The following is an 18272-nucleotide window of genomic DNA, read 5'->3' on the forward strand; positions in this document are numbered from 1 at the left end:
ACGATGCAAAATATATTTTATATTCAAACAAAGTATTTGTTAAATGTAAACAATGTTTGTAAATCCCAGGCCCTGAAGATGATCTCAATAAAAGAACGAACGTTGGCACGATAAAGAAAATGTTTTTCTGAAACCTACATCACACCCGACCGCATCTCACGATATCTGAATAACTATCGATTAACGGTCACTAATCTCTACACAGTAAATTTTGTTTTTATAAAAGCATGATTTTAACTCTAGAAGATCTCGCCCGGTGCTTTAGCCAACGACGGACGTTGCATCCGTTACATAACCCGGGTTTGCCGCGCTCTACCATCCACGATGGTCTACAGCAGTTTAAGGACACCATAAGTCTCAATCGAAGAGAAGGTGGTGATCGACCGCTTTGTACGACGGTTAGTGGCAATCGTTTTATTGCTCTGAACCGTCGTTTAACTGTTTCCTTAATAGGTAGTCAACAACGTCAAGGTCCGTGATGTAATGTGAGGTCTAAAACAGTAATCGGAAGGCTTTGGGAGAATAGCCCAGTCTCTAGACGACCCGCGTCACGTTCTCTAATGGAGAGGCATCAAGCAAAAAGGCGACTATTCGCTCTCAGCACCAACTTTGACACTCGAACAATGAGAGCTATTCAGATATGAGCGATGGTTTGGTTTGTGGCAATCAGATGATCGGGACCGTGGTGATGATGATTCCTTCTTGTACCGTGAGTCACAGCCGTTTCAAAGACAATCATATGGTATACCGAAGTGACTATTATACAGAATGAATTTTTTACCGCACTATGGTACATTGAGAAAGTTCTTCTGGGAGGTGTGGTCCCATTCGTTTCATTTATTGGGGAAAACTTCTTGGTAATGCATAAAGCTGGACCATGTAGCACGTGTTATCACCCATTGTTGGTTGGGTGTAGGGAAGAATAAGAAATTAATAATGGAAGATTATATTCAATGGTTAGATGTATAAAAAATTCTAAAAGCCAAAAGATGTTTGTGTTAAAATAGGCAAAAAATTAGTATTCGTTTTAACACCCTGTAAAACCTTTAAATAGGAATTTTCATCGCAATGAAAAACTATTTTGGCTGGATAAATGTATGCATATATGTACATTTAACTCCTCTGGATTTTGTCCATATTCAACGTAATTACAATTTTTTAAAATTAATTAACATTTTTATGTAAGGTTTTGGTTGAAATGAAAAAGTTAGTCTCACTAGCGGGATTCGACGAAGTCAAGATTGCTCAAGTGGTTAGAGCAGCGGCGTATTGAGCCGAAGGTCGTGGGTTCGAATCCTGCTCGTGACACTAGTTTTTTCATTTCATCCAAAACCTTACATAAAATGTTAATTTATTGAAAGAAGTAATTTGGTAAGTAAAGAAGTAATCAGACCACTAATATAACGGAGTTATTACAATTATGGAAGGCAGAATATTTCTTCTTTCAGGTTTTGTCAACAAATTTCCTTAAACGTTTAATTTTTTTAACTCCGGTTCAACTTTTTGCACAGGGGCTTTTAAAAAATAACCATTGCGTATAGTTTACTAAGTTCTAATCGTTTGTTACGTTTACGATTGATCTGTCGAGTCTTTTCAAAGTTATCAACATTTTTGTGTTTTTCGGAAAAAAATCGGTGTCAAGAGAAGGCGAAATATATGACAGCATTTTTTTCCCAAAAATTTATATTCATGGGGTTCTGGGGTGCAAAAAACAGATATAAACTTTGTTTCTTGTATAAAAAAATTAACATTATTTTATATATTTTGCAATATTTTAACTTACTTTGCTATGTAAAATTATAATTCGAAGTATGCACGGAATAGAAGATATTGAAATGCTACAAGCATATGATTTATGGCCGAGCGATGTGGCAAAGAAGACTAAAAAAATTTTTTAGCAAGTTACAAAGTTTATATTCGTATTGTCTGTTTACTCTGCACCCCCAATTTCTCCAGATAATAGTATAAGATTGGGACAAAGGACTCCTGGACAAAAAACCTACGCGGTATCCCATACAAAACTAAAACGAATTGACTGTACTGTTAGGTATGAAATGCTGAAAAGACAATTACTTGACATTATCTGACATAACTTAACAACTATTATACACAGCCCTTATCTCCCCAAATTGGGCCTAAGCTGTACCGGACAGGCAAGCTTCTAATCTAAAGAAAACCCAATCACTCAAATCTAAACTCCTTCGCAAAATAATTGATTCTCTATTCATCGCTAATCGTACCATCCTCTCCTATTTAATTATACCATAATGCCCAAAATTTGCCCGATAATCTTCAACGTAAGTAGCTCAACCCCTTACCTCCAACCCTCCCGACAAACTGGAGCGCAGTGTATTTATGATATAAATGAACGTTGAAACACTTTTCTCAGTTTTGATGGTTGGGCATAGTCGAACTGTGATCGGTCAGGCCACATGCCGGTAGTTCGTTCTCCTACCTACACCCTTGCATCAGTGTAACCAATCCTGTAATTTTTGCGACTATAATGTAGTTTTTGCGTATATTAACTGTTAGCGCCTCCAAATCGGAATTTGAAAGACACGGGAGCCGAAACTGACCGGATTCTCAAGGAGAACACTAGGAAGATGTTACATGCATGGACTTGTCACATTCCTTGGCTAGCGAGGTGGTGCAATGCTAACCAAGATCCATACATGTGCCTTGAAAAAGGCAGTTTTAAGGTTTCTGGCACAGCCTTTCAGCCGTGCCTTTCACCACCCTCAGAGTCAGAGAAGGCACTCTATCTCCGGCTCCAGTTGCTGCTACCCTCCAGCTAAGGTACAATTTGTTTGCAAACCACGGCCACCACGAGTCCAACCTCAATTAGTAGAGTCACTTGGATATTCTACTCCCGTGGTTCAGTACTATTTTTAACTCCCTACTGATGCACCCTCAGTTTTGCAATTTTGCCTTCATCATTGGTTACCCCTAGGCACCGGAGCTGATGGTATAGGGCTTGCCTTGGCCCATAGGGCAGGTGGGTAACCTTGGTGCGAACCTGACCGGCAGCTGAGAAAATAGAAAGTTTCCTGAAATCTCCCCTTTTTTGTAATTTCTGACGCCCATTTGATATTATCTAAACCCGCCCGACGCTAATAAAAACAAAGAGTGAAAGTTTCATCGAAATCGGTTCAGTAGTTTTTGTTTTTATCATTAACACACATACGAACATTCATTTATATGCATACATTTCAAACTTTCATGTTATTACAGTTTGGAGCATACATGAAAAGTTTAAGGGATTTTATAAGGTACTATTTCTTGAAACTAATATCCCTAAAATGTTTATTACAGGCATTTACTAAACCAATATGACCTTTTCGTTAAAAATTATATACTAAGTACTTGCCGATGTATGTTTAGATATAAACATAAGATACGGATGTTTTGCGAATGATTTTCTTCTGATAATTTCATTTTCCCCCAAGGACCTGGGACACGGCGTCCCTAATGGAAAGACAAATCAGGTAACCGCCGAGTGCGATTTAGTCCCAAGTAAAAGACATTCTAGAAAATTAAGGGGAAAACGTGTAATTATTGTTTTGGCCTGGCCGCGGAGGGTGATGAATTGCCGGGTTGACGAGTGTCTCGGGTTGAAATTTTAAAAAATCAGCCCCGAGAATATACCGTCCTTAACCACCTTTACCTGTATCCAGCATAATCACATCCCCGAAATCTAATTATGACAGAAAACGGACTGCCCTAACGACCGGCCCTCTTGTAATATCCGATACTAAATTGGCACGTGCCTGCAGACAGGAAAGCCTTCTTTTCTAAACTTTTTCTCGACAAAAATCCAACGGTTTTTCTCAGTCATCGATGAAATTGTTAATAATTCAAAATGGATTTTGGTATTTGTAAAGGCTTTTTTCCTGTCTGAAAGAGGAAGAGGCGTTTTTTATTTCATGGCCGTAAAGGGGACAAATCTTATAACGTTTATAGTCGTAATAAAAGGCTTGGAATCTCCGTATTTACTGCTCTAATCTGCCTAAAATACACTAGTCCCCTTCTAGCCCTTTCTACCTCTCCCAACCGTTCAGCCACCCTAATTGCCGGCTAACAACCTCAGCTTCGCAATTTCGAGGACACCAAGCCTCGGTCTCTCTTTGGCCTTTTGTTCCTGAAGACAGATTTCTAAACTCTTCCTAGACTCGAATGAGAAAAAATTAACCAAACAAACACAAGTGCAAAAGAAAATAAGGAGAAGGCCCGTGATACCTTCTGGATAACAGTAACAAAGAGATGATCAGTTTTGATCGAAACAATTTTTTTAATGAAAAATCACATTACACGGTTTTAATTTATTTACAATATTTTCAAGTACCATAGATCATATGTCTTGAGGAGAGTTGTTCTCCCTACTTTCCTTAACGACTAATTCTTGGCAATGAAATGTGATTATATTATTAAAATGATTAATTATTATTGTTGGATAAGGATTGAGCTACTCAATTGGGGTGAGGGAAAAGTTTATTGTGGAACGTAGAAAATTGGTCATTGTGAAGGGTGATGTTGGTTACATAGTAGGGGGCTGTGTCTATGGATTTGAGGATTTTGAACTGGAAAGGTTCTTAGAATGTGAAAGGTTTAGCGGTGTTCTACAGTTTTAGTACGTATGCCTCGATTGGTTGTGTTTTTTTGTAGAGTGTCTTTTTTTGTCAACACCAAATATCTGTTTAATACGTTTCAGTGGCGTTTGAAGGTTCCTGGACAGTCCAGATAAAACCCAAGGTAGAGGACAAAGTCTGTTTTAGGTATCGGGGTAAATATCACGTAGGTGCTTTTGCTTTTGTTAATTTTTTTATTCCGCTATTCGCCGAGCATATATCTGGAGCTCCTACAAAGCAGTTGACGTGCTCATAGAAAAAAACCTAAATCTCTCTCTCTCTCACTCACTCACTCACTCACTCACTCACTCACTCACTCACTCTCTCTCTCTCTCTCTCTCTCTCTCTCTCTCTCTCNCTCTCTCCCTCTCCCTCTCCCTCTCCATCCCTCCCTCCCTTCTTTTTCTATAAGCGCCATTTCTGTAGTATTTATAGAACAAAGAAAATTATTAAATTATTAAAATTTATTAAAAAATTACTTAAGCTTTAGAAACTGGTAAAAATTTATTTTCTAATTGATTTTCTATTTTGTTTACTTAAGGTTGCAATAAAATTTAAAAAACAGACAATTCTCATAGGTTATTTAATGATCTTTCTATTGATCCAATCAAACTTACAGCAAGAATATTTTATTATGAGATATGGTAGTTTTATGGAAAAAAGTTGTGCAAGTTTGAAGTTACACGAAAAGTGAAATATTTCAAATAAAATTATGCATAATCAAATTTTGGACAATTGGGACTTTTTAGTACAATTTGACATGTTGTATAACTTCCTGAATATCTGTTCACGTACGTCCTGTGTATGCGTAAACCAGCGAGAATTGACGAACCATAGAGTTTTCATCCAATCGCAGGTCAAGCAACACTACGAAAGTTCAAAATTTATACATTCTTGAAAATCGGGAGAGAGAGTGAACGGTATTTTCCATGAGCACGTAAAAATCCACGTTTTTACCCAAAAATCGCGAATAACTAAAACTAAATGGCGCCATCCCAGGACGATGTACTGGCCCCACAGCTCAATTTTAGGTTTTTGTAAAAAGTGCACACATGTTGCCGAATTTTTTTTTTTTTTTTTTTTTTTTTTTTGATGGGCAGTGTATTTTCGCTGGCTTATGTTTCATTCATGCGAGTTTAGGCTTCACACACTGATGGAAAAACCTTTTAGAAATTAAGTACATATTGTGTTGGCAGCTCATTAGTAGGGGAAATTTTCTATAAGCGCCATATCTGTAGTATTTACAGAACAAAGAAAATCTTACTTTGCTTTAGAAACTAGTAAAAGTTTATTTTCTAACGGATTTTTTTTTTGTTTCCTTAAGGTCGCAATAAAATATTTATTTAGAAATCGTGAAATGCGGTCTGGTGTGATGTAGGTTTCAGAAAAACATTTTCTTTATCGTGCCAACGTTTCGATCTTTATTGAGATCATCCTTGTGTTGTCTGCATTTCAGCAAAAAAGTTCTCTGATAAGTACTAAGTAAGCTAAAAGTACACTGAAGGAATCGCCAACAATGAGAAGAAACTCGCATCGGCTATCAATCAGAGAACTTTTTTGCTGAAATGCAGACAACACAAGGCCCTGAAGATGATCTCAATAAAGATCGAAACGTTGGCACGATAAAGAAAATGTTTTTCTGAAACCTATATCACACCAGACCGCATCTCACGATTTCTAAATAAATATCGATTAACGGTCACTAATCACGACACGTTGCAATAAAAGTTAAAAAACAGATGATTCTCGTAGGTTATTTAATGCTCTTTTTTGATGTAATCAAATTTACAGTAAGAATATTTTTGATGAGATATGGTAGCTTTAGGGAAAAAAATTGTGAAAGATTGAAGTTATACGAAAAGTGAAATATTTCAAAGAAAGTTATGTGTAATCAATTTTTGGACAATTGGGGCTTTTTAATCCAATTTGACACACTTGCGTGACTGACTGACAGAAAACGCGCAGGCCAAACCGTTGGATTAAAGGGCTGAAATTTCGACAGTGCATTCCTACAATGACATGGATAGCCGCTGAGAGACGATTTTATTAAATTCTATCCATAAGGGGACCATATTTTTACCATGTGTAGACCGAAGTGAACTGAAGAAGAGATGAATTTGAGAAACGAGACATTATAATAGAAAGACATAAATAGCACTGCATCATATTAGAAAGGTACATTAAAACAGAGTCCGCTTGGACAAAATCGCAGATAAAAGCTAGTATAACGATAAGAAATACATATAGTTTGAAATAACATATCAGGAGTGTCCGGTTTATATAGTGAAAAACCAAAGCGGAAACAGCGTCCTCCCTTCAAAAACGCGCCAGCAGCTTAACTTGTCCTTGTAATTGTGTACAATTTCGTCCCGGGAGATTGTTACGTTTAATGGTGGTCTAATTGGTGTTGGTGCTTGTAGAAAAAGGGAGTGGCCACCGGTAACGGTGCCTGCCCCAATTTCGTGTCTCGAGCTCCCCACAGGCAAGCCTTCCATTAATGATTCATTACACGGCCAAAGAAAAACAGGATGTTTCCGGCGATGGAGCAACCTGCTCAGGAGAGCCCCACTCGCAAAAACACCGGCGACTGGTTTTCATTCATAAATCCTGCCGTTATTAGCCCCTCTATCCTCCCTGCAAGGACACTCCTATAAACATCACCTCATACATTTATGTATTACGTATTGTATTATATCTTCAAGAGCTTCCTATTTTTAACACACGTTCTCCTTTTCTTACGACTCTTTATTTATTGACATCCCTTATTTATTATCTCATTCCTTTTCTCGTCAAACGTGAATTATTAATAGCGTGACTATTGAAGCCCACTGAGGCAAAATTTCTTTAATATTAAGTAAATATAGATTACAAAGAACTATCAGTAAAACTTTTTTGTATAAGGTCTTGCTTGAGATGAAAAAGTCAGTGTCACGAGCGGGATTCGAACCCACGACCTTCGGCTCAATACGCCGCTTCTCTAACCACTTGACCTATCGTGACTTCGATCCACTCGGAACCAGCTCCCCATCACAACCTACAACCTTTCGAATTTTCCTCCTTTTTGCCATTTTTCAGCTCAACCCAAACCTTACATAGAAAAGAATAATTAATTGAAATAATTAATATGGTCCATTAGACCACTAAGCATAAATGTATCGGTAAAACGTCGACATGTCATCATGTACTAATATTATCCTTGTATCGATGAGTTTACTACATGCGTAAATTGTTTTATTATGCTATTTTTCACTGTTTTTTTCTCTAATAATTATAAATCGACTACATATTACGTAGCATCGGTTTTGATCGTTTGTCAAGAAATCGTGAGAACGTTTTGTAACGTCTAGTCAGTTCTTGTTTTTTTAGTCTTGTATGGAGATTCCAAGTTAGTCTTTTGTCGATACACAGCCCGAGCCCGAGGTAGCTGGTTAACTATAGAAAGGGATATATGATGTATGTATAGTGGGCTTCATTCCACGTCGGTGGGTAAAAGTTATACGTTGGCTTTTGTCTACATTTATTTTTAGCCGCCAAGGTTTTGTCTTGATTAGGTCAGCCTGTAAAGACCGATATGAGAGGACGAGGTCCTTTAGTGGAGGATAGTGTAGCATTTCACGTAAAAGTATGAATGGATGTGATGTGTCAGGATAGGTAGGGAGGTCAGCAATATTGAATACAGGATGGGACCAAGGATACTACCCTGCGGGACTCCAACCTTAACAGGATAGTTTAATTTACATTTTGAATACGTTAATTTGAAATAAAATATTTTAAAGTAGTTCTGACCGAAAAGGTAGTTGGAAGTTAAAGCACTTCTGTATGATATTAATTAATTTTTTATATTTTAGCTGTTTTAGATTCGAATCCCGGATAAGCCCTTGGAATTGACATTAATTTTTTTTTATTGTATATTGTAAAGTGGAACTGACTCCTCGTCCGCATGACCCAAAGTTTAGTTGGTCGTTAAGCCAACCTGTATCATAGAAATTATATTACTTTATGAATCAGAAAAGGAAATAAGTTAAATTAAGAAGGTTGGGCAAAAAATCAGTCAAAACCGGATCAAATTCAATTAATGGCCATTTTAAACTATCTAACAACTCAGCATTGGGAAAGTACGTACTCTTAAAAAGTGCCTAGCACCTACAAAAAGGGTATGACTTGTTTCGATGAATTTAGGTCCAGAACCTGAATTTCATCAGGTTTAGATGAATGCCCGAATTATGATTCAGGGGGTAGGTCAAATGAATTCACAATATCATCATTGACAGGAATAAATGCAGTAACTACAACATTTTGAGGAGTAATGCAATTTTTTCTAATATGTTATGGGTTGGTAAGGCTTTTTTTAAATTTAATTAAAACGAAAATGCCAAAATATTTCAATAGGTTAGGATTTACATAGAAATATTTGTCTTGTCAATGTAAACAAGTAGTAGAAGAATATACACAAGGGCTTTGATTTATGGTTGTACCATTATAAAAATTGCAAAAATTTATAACAATTACGTCTACATTCTTAGGGTAAAAAGCCAAGGCATCAATATTTAAGAAAGGCCGTTCTTTTTCAAGAATGTCACCTTGAGGAGAGGTGTCGAAACGAGGAAATAAACGAACGGCCCAACGTTAATGTAAATTAAGCGTTTTCGAGAGGTATAAAATACAGATACTTCTCAAAATGAGCAATTTGCCCTCATGAATGACTTTTTTTTCGTTTTTAAAGATATTTCGAAACGGCGAGGTTTCCGCTTGACCAACATTGTACCAACTAACGCATTACTGTTTATAGGCATACTCAGCCGGGATTGTAGAACTTGTTTTTCGGGTTGGACCACACTAAGGTATGTGGGTTCGCGACGTTTAACTCCTATAATGAAATTCTTCATATTTCCAGTAATATTTGATACCCTGTCTTTCGTCTACTTATTTGTCTGATCGGCGGATGCAAAATAAAACAAAGGCTTCCGCAGGAGCCACGCGATAAAATTCCCTATGCATTTATTATGTGTAAACATATTTTTTAACGAAATTTCACTACACTCGAAAAAACAACTTTTGTCTTATAAATTATTGACGTATTACTTTACTAAAAATGATGGTTGTACACATCTGTACAGCTGTAATATACAAAATTACCCGAATTTTTAACTGCAGGATGATGAACAGTTAGTTTGTTCGGTTTTTTGATCATTCTGGTATGCCCATTCTCCCTGGTTTGGACCAGGATGATCTTCAGGCTTTAACAAAAATAAGTCAGATGATTGGGTATTTTGTCATGTGTTTAAAAAGACATGTATAAAGTATACATAATAAAGAATAAAAAGTACATATAAAGTATATATAATAAAGTATTAAAAAACGACCAAACTACTTGCTAAATGTTTGCCATTTTTTAACGATAATGGACGGATTGTTTCCCCTTCGTTGTTTTCTTAAACCTTCAACAAGCCTTAAAATAGAAGTAAAGTACTGCCATACATTAGGGCCTTATGATGATGATGAGGATGCTAAGAAGTTGGGTTTGTGCTCACCAGGCATTTCTGGCTTATTGTACCTTCCTATTTCAATAGTTCAGTGCAATCGACTCAATCCTTCTTCTCAGAAGTATTCGGTCATTGACTGTTGTTGCTACAATTTCATTCCCTAGGGTTTTTTTTGTATGCTTGGTTATGTCTCCATTGAGCGGTTACTTCGCATTCGAAGATGATATGGGTGGCTGTTTCTTCCTCCTTATTACATAATGTGTAGATGGGATCATCAATGTGGAGATGTTTTCTCAGATGCCAGTGACCGGTTAGTAGTCCTATCACTCCTCTGGGTCTGGCTCTCTCTCCAACGGCAGCAGTTTGCCAGTCGGTTGGTCTAGCATAAGTTCACTTTGATAACGCCGGTAGAGTTTATCCACTTCTCCTTTTGTATTGTTTGGATCGATTCGGTGATGAAGGATTCTGTATTTGTTTTTGTTATCCAAGTATAGGTTCGGAGTCTATGTATGTCTTGCAGATCATCCTCTGGCCAGCGTGTCTACTTTTTCGTTACCCGAAATTCCTTCATGCCATAGCACCCGTGCTAGCATCACAGGTTGTGTTTCCAGAGGTTTTGGCTGCATTCACTGAATAATTTTGCTGTGAGGATCAGGGCTTGGAACCACTTGAACCATTTCTTTTTTTCATTATGTTCTAGTCAAAATCCCAAAGGTTACGCAGGGATTCGAACCCAGGACAGCTAAATTGGCAAATACGTATCGGACGCCCTAACAACTCGGCCACCTCGGTTAAGGTTCTTAACTGGACCGTTATAAACAACTAAAACGTGCTAACTAAACCAAAGTCTGAACTTCTAACAGATTATAAAATAGCAAACTGGAACACAGATTAACAGACCACCGTGCTATTTGTTCCGACAAGCACATTTGCTTCAACGTTTAACACCATTATCACATAATTTTCCTCTGCAGATGATTTTTTGTTAAATTAATAATAACCTTTATTCGAATATTATTTAAATATTAAGACCAGAGATTCGATTTACGTAAATCTTACCGTTATTAAAATGTAGTTAAAAAATGAAGTGTACATAAAAATTAGAGTAAGCAATAAAATTTTTGCATATATTTTATATCTTTCCTTTTTAATTATTATTAAAAAAATCATAACAAACCTCAAGCTTCATTTAATAGACACATTTTTTTAAATTAATGGATATATTTTATAAAGCAATTAGCACAAATTATTTCAATTTTTTGTTTCAAATACATTGTCAAAAATGTATATATGCAACTAAAGTATAAGTTGAATAGGGTCAATATACTTTATATAAATATTTATCTTGGGGTTTACATAAACCGTAAGTAACTTTAATTAATATGTACCTTGAACTATGTAAGGTGTCCTATTTTATAAAAGTCGTCCAGGGTATATATTAACCTCAGCTCGTGTTTAATGCCATAATAATTAGGAATAATTAGCATCCGAATGAGTTATTTCAAATTATTTCCAACCGTTTGATATAACGATTTGTCCCCCCTGGCCGAACAAAAAGCGGGCTTCGGATACGGGTAAAAAAAAAGGACGAAAGGAGAAAAGGAAGGAGTAGAAGATAAGACTACTCAATACTACGCAGTCCATTTGCTCCGTGTAAACAAAAAATTATACTTTCAAATCAGCCCGACAATTTACGAAATGGAAATTCCCTTTTTAAAAAATAAATAAATAATTGGTTAGGTGTAGGGGAACGGTTTTAGTCAGTCGTGGTTGCCAGATTGGAGCCACAGATTTGATGACTCCAAACCACTTGGCTACCGGCATACGCGACGCCCTCGTACACTCCTTTCCCCTACAAACTAGACCTCTATACATTGTGGCTTTCCGATTTGAAAATACATCTTTTTTACTATTTCAAAAATGTATCCTTTTCCGCATATTCGAAACACAATTGAATTTTTAAATTTAATCGAGCCCTCACTTGCTTTTTCCCACACGTTAATCTTTCTATTTATTTACATAGACATTTACGTATCTAAAGGCTAAAATAGTTCCGTTCTTTATTGTATTCTTGAGCAACTATGTGATTTTACAAGCAGAATTACTGCCTAGAAAGAAACATATTTACTAAAATTTTAGACAATTTTATATTATTATTATCAAAACATATTAAGTAGCTTTAATTTATTCAAAAATGTTTAGGGATTTTTATATAGTTTAATGCTAAAAATTCTCAAATGATGTCTTTGGTTGTTTTGTCTAATTTTTCTTTGTCCATTAATAAAAATTGATTTAAACCTTTATTTAATACAATTTGGTACAATCCCTTGCAGTATTTTTTATTTTATCTTCTTGTTCTTTTATGTTTGAGATGATTTTAAATAAAACCACCTAATTTTCCGTGTTTAAATATATATACTTTTAATCAGTTTATATGGCATTGCAAGGTATAATAAAAATTACAATAAAAAATTAGTTAACATTAAGTTCATTAAGGAAGTACACCTTGGTCGTTCAAGCGGCCTTTTTTTCTAAAAGAATCGATTTTTCTTTGTCAAATGGTAAAAATTGATTTAAACCTTTATTTAATACAATTTGGTACAATCCCTTGCAGTATTTTTCATTTTCTCTTTTTGTTATTCGATATCATCTCAGATATAAAAGAACAAAAAGAAAAAATGAAAAATACTGCAAGGGATTGTACCAAATTGTATTAAAATACAAAAAGGTATAATATCTGAGGTGATTTCGAATAAAACCACCTATTTTTTCGTGTTTAAATATATATATTTTTAATCAGTTTATAAGATCGAGATCACTACGGAAGTACACCTTGGTTGTTCAAGCGGTCCTAAACGCATTAGCGCGTAAAAAGTCATATCCAAAATAGTTGGTGAGGCCCAGTACAAATAAATTGGATGGAGACTAAACATGACCCGCAATTTGGCAAAGAATAACAAATAAGATCATGGCCACATACTTTGGAACATCCGATTAATGTTTTAACAATGCCGTCAAGTTCTGTGCAAGACCAAAATACGAGTTAATCTAACACGTTAGGGAAGTAAACTTGGTTATTTCACGCTGAAATGCGTACTAGCAATGCTTGGTGTCAGAAATTTTTAAAATCCACTGACCAGTCGACATCAGAGACTGCCAATGAGCCAAAAGCATTAGAACGTAAAAAGGTCGGTGAATCCATTAAAAAACATCTTGAGTGTCAGTCACAATTGTGCGTAATGAAAAAGCAGACAAACAGACCAGATAGGCAATGAATCTATAATTTTAATCGGGATAGCAAGATCAAACCTAGTCTCATCCGTATCAAAATGGGTTCTCACAAATCAAAATAAGAAATGGACGAACTCTAGAGGTGCCGGACATAGTAAACTCAAGGTTAGCCCTAACCACAACTGGCAACACATTGATACAGTTAGACAGGGTGAAACTCAAGGGAGTGATAAGTGCTTTATACTGGTCACTGACTTCTGAAAAAACACCGACACAACACGGATGAGGTGCAATGACCCCATTTCATGTTATGCAATGAAAAGGTTAAACTGACAAAAAGATCCTCGTATCAAGTCAGCCGAGTAACCTTGGAGCATTAGCAAATTAAAAAGATCATATGCGAAGCGAATCGAGACATACCCTAAGGTCGCAAGATAACCTGGAAAAGAGAATCGAAGATGACAATCAATATTCTATTACTTCCTAGAAGAAGGAGTCAATTGAACTGAACTAATGAACTAGGAAAAATACAGTAAACCGAATGACTGAAGTCCTTCGGAAATACCGAACTCCGCTTTCTAATATCGTCATGATCTATATAGATTATAGATTCTATATAGATTTACTATCAGTGTAAAAATATTATTTATAAAGTTTTGGCCTAGTGAGAAGCTACATGAGAGGTTTCATCATCTCCTCGGTCCGCCAGTCCTCGCTGTTTGTTTCATTAAGGCATTTTACCAATGTCAGTGTAACCATGAGAAATAATTAATTCAGTTAACATATTAGCGTCAAGATTTTGGAAATTTTTGTAAATCTGCACAGTTTTACGATTTTTGATCTACATATTTTTCTTGGACGTAGTGACTTGATCCGGCAGTCCTCGCTATGTTTCATTCAAGCATTTTACCATTTTCAGTGTGACTATAAACTTAATTAATTCATATATTCAATAATGTTATATTCGAGATTTGGAAATTTTTGTAAATCAACTCAGTTTTACGTTTTTCATTTCCAAATTTTTCTTGGATGTGGTGACTTGATCCGGTAGTCCGCGCTATGTTTCATGCAAGCATTTTACCATTTCAGTGTGGCTATAAACTTAATTAATTAACGTTTTCAATAATGTTATATTCGAGATTTGGAAAATTTTGTGAATCAGCTCAGTTTGCGATTTTTGATCTCTACAGATTTTTCTTGGATGTGATCACTTGGTCCGCCATTCCTCGCTATTTTTTCATTCAGGCAATTTACCATTTTCGGTGTGACTATAAATTTATTAATTAACGATTCAGTGATTTTATATTGTACATTTTGGAAATTTTTGTAAATCAACTCAGTTTTGCGTTTTTCATTTCCAAATTTTTCTTGGATGTGGTGACTTGGTCCGTCAGTCCTCGCTATTTGTTTCATTCAAGCATTATACCATTTCAGTGTGACTATAAACTTAATTAATTAACGTATTCAATAATGATATATTCGAGCTTTGGAAAATTTTGTGAATCAGCTCAGTTTGCGATTTTTGATCTCTACAGATTTTTCTTGGACGTGATCACTTTGTCCGCCATTCCTCGCTATTTTTTCATTCAGGGAATTTACCATTTTCGGTGTGACTATAAATTTATAAATTAACGATTCAGTGATTTTATATTGTACATTTGGGTAATTTTTGTAAATCAGCTCATTTCCAAATTTTTCTTGGATGTGGTGACTTGGTCCGTCAGTCCTCGCTATTTGTTTCATTCAAGCATTATACCATTTTCAGTGTGACTATAAACGTAATTAATTAAACGCTTCAATAATGTTATTCTAGATTTGGGAAATTTTTGTAAATCAGCTGTTTTGCGATTTTTGATCTCCATATTTTTCTTGGACGTGGTGACATGATCCGGCCGTCCTCGCTATGTTTCATTCAAGCATTATACCATTTTCAGTGTGACTATAAACTTAATTAATTAAACGCTTCAATAATATTATTCTAGATTTGGGAAATTTTTGTAAATCAGCTGTTTTGCGATTTTCGATCTCCATATTTTTCTTGGACGTGGTGACATGATCCGGCAGTCCTCGCTATATTTCATTCAAGCATATTACCATTTTCGGTGTAACAATTTATTAATTAACATATTCAATCCTTTTTGATTCTAGATTTGGGAAAATAGACGTCATGTATTATGCGTAATTTTACTTTATGTACTGCAATAATCGAAATGATTTGACTGTTTGAATGCAAGGCAGAGTCAAAATCATATCATCAATCGGTCAAAAGATAATTATACTAATTTATGTTTAATATTCAACAATCCATATCTTATTAAGTAAATGACATTTTGAGGTTATTTCTTATTTAAAATGTGTTTTTTTCCTTTTTTGATTGATGCGCCTATTATTAAAACTAGCCAGCCCCTGTGACCTATGGATCTCGCCCTAGAGATCTGTCCTACTACTAGAACCTTTGTTTGTGACAAAAAGTGTAAATTATGTCCCACGTGGAGGAAAAAAAAATTAATAGAACATTTTTATCCGAGACTACCCATACATCATCCTTTCTGGCACATTTTTCTTTTTAAATACGAAGCTAAACCAGTTTGTTAGAACTTGTTTGTGACCGGTAAGTTTTAATTTTCCGTTGTTAACAATTAGAAGTCTTACGCAGGTGTTATTCACGAGTGCGCGAGTTTCATTCCTCGAAGATTTCGCCCTGGAAATTCGTAAAAGGGCGGATTTTAATCGAGCTGGAGGCCCGGCTGGAGCTGGGTGGGACACATTCTTATCTTCTCGCTTTTGGGTCCCGCCGTTAGGTAATTCCAGAAGCCAGCGGCTTTGATTGATGATTCCCCACCTGCTACTGTGTTACCTGATGCCTCCGTCTCACAGACCGCTCCTCCCAGTCCAATTGAGAGATTACATTACATTTACTATCGAAATCCTCTTTCCTTCATTCATTTCTCAAAGATTTCTCTTTTATTGGACAATTACTATTTCGGTTTTATGAGGTAGATCTGCCATTAATTTAATCTTCGAGATCTCCTTTCAACTATGTAAATTTTCTTTTAGCCCATTATTCAGAAATCGTGAGATGCAATCTGGTGTGATGTAGGTTTCAGAAAAACATTTTCTTTATCGTGCTACGTTTCGATCTTTATTGAGATCATCTTCAGGGCTCAAAGTGTTTGTCTTCTGTGTAATTGTGCCATTCTTGCGTCGTGTTGAGAGTGGCACAATTACACAGAAGACAAACACTTTGAGCTCTGAAGATGATCTCAATAAAGATCGAAACGTTGGCACGATAAAGAAAATGTTTTTCTGAAACCTACATCACACCAGACCGCATCTCACGATTTCTGAATAATTATCGATTAACGGTCACTAATCACCACACATTTTTAGCCCATTATTCAATCAAAAAAGGAATTTTTAAAATATCATTATTATTCCAATTAATTAATCTTTTTACGTAAGATTTTGGTTGAAATGAAAAAGTTAGTGTCACGAGCGGGATTCGAACCCCAGCCGAAGGTCGTGGGTTCGAATCCCGCTCGTGACACTAACGTTTTCATTTCAATCAAAACCTTACCTAAAAAGGTTAATTAACTGAAGTAAGTAATTTGATCAATAGACCACTAAATATAATGGATTATTATTATTATTGTAATTGCTTTGCCGACTAAATTTTTGGTGATTTCTGATGATTTTGGAATTTTCTGGATTTGTGATTCGGCATTCAATATTGGAAAGGAAGATATTATTTAGGACGATAACGAAGAAAAGGGAAATATAATGATATTATAATTTAGCCAGGCCCTGAAGATGACCCGAATAAAGGTCGAAAAGTAGACAAAAAATGAATATGGTGTTTTTCGAACCTACCTCATTCTTGACCGCTCCCCACGAATTCAACAAATTAATTTCTATGGAATGGTCATTGTAGTGATGCCAAAGGTCGTGGGTTCGAATCCCGCTCGTGACACTAACTTTTTCATTTCAACCAAAACCTTACTTAAAAAGGTAAATTGAAAGAAGTAATTTGGTATAGACCACTAAATATAATGGATTATTATTATTGTAAGTGCTTTGCCGACTAAATTTGTGATGATTTCTGATGCTTTTGTTCTGCATTCATCATCCTTCTGTTAAATTTTACTTCTTTTTAAAAATCTAATTGTGCAAATTCATAATTGTTATTAGAAGTTATATATAATTTTAGTCATCGTGGGGATCAAGGCACGATAACTCAAGTGGTTAGAGCAGCGGCGTATTCAGCAGGTCGAGGGTTCGAATCCCGCTCGTGACAATTTTTCATCTCAACTACATTACCTTACATAATAATAATAATTTACCGAAATAATAGATATGGTCAATTAGACCACTAAACAAAAATGAAATTATTAATAATACTTAATACGATATACTAATATGTTAATAAATCGTTCCATCCCACGCTCAAATGCGATCTTATCTTGGTTAATTTTTTTTCTGTTTTAGGTTATCGACATCGACCCGTTTTGGTCGCCCAGTACGGAAGAAGAGTATCTCCACTACGGCGAAAAGGCGGACACGGAGAACAAAGCAAGGCAGTACATGAACTCCGTGAGAAGAAGGAAAGGGCTCTCGGTTGAAGAGAAGATAGTGCAGCACGCTGAAAAACAACGGACCCTGTCGAAAAAGAAATAAATATTTTTTATAATCTGATATCGCCTTTTTTGTTACTTACCCCATAAGAAATAAGTTCAAAAGCAGTGCAGTCCCGATTTAGAAACAGAAAAGATCTTAATCAACATCCTTTTATCTAAATATGTGGTCAATTTGCTTACATAAATGATCGAAAACTAACAAACTACAGGTTCAACACCCCGCAGATTCCGTGGAAGAATCTTCAGATTAATTTATAATTTGTTGAAGTCGTCAGGAGCGGTCAAGAAGGAGGTAGTTC

The 18272-nt window shown here is 35.8% G+C and overlaps 1 protein-coding gene across 1 annotated transcript in view; it reads left to right on the plus strand.

Moving 5' to 3' along the window:
- LOC106667711 (elongation factor-like GTPase 1) overlaps positions 1 to 18031 on the plus strand; it is a 238006-nt gene extending 219975 nt beyond the window's left edge. The window contains exon 16 of the mRNA XM_014395827.2: positions 17825 to 18031. Within this exon, the coding sequence (XP_014251313.1) occupies positions 17825 to 18013 (189 nt within the window). The 3' untranslated portion in view covers positions 18014 to 18031. The remainder of the gene's footprint in view (positions 1 to 17824) is intronic.
- The last annotated feature ends 241 nt before the right edge of the window (positions 18032 to 18272 follow it).

This window comes from Cimex lectularius, unplaced genomic scaffold (genome assembly GCF_000648675.2).
Source record: "Cimex lectularius strain Harlan isolate CLEC.00 unplaced genomic scaffold, Clec_2.1 scaffold101, whole genome shotgun sequence".
Lineage (NCBI taxonomy): Eukaryota > Metazoa > Arthropoda > Insecta > Hemiptera > Cimicidae > Cimex > Cimex lectularius.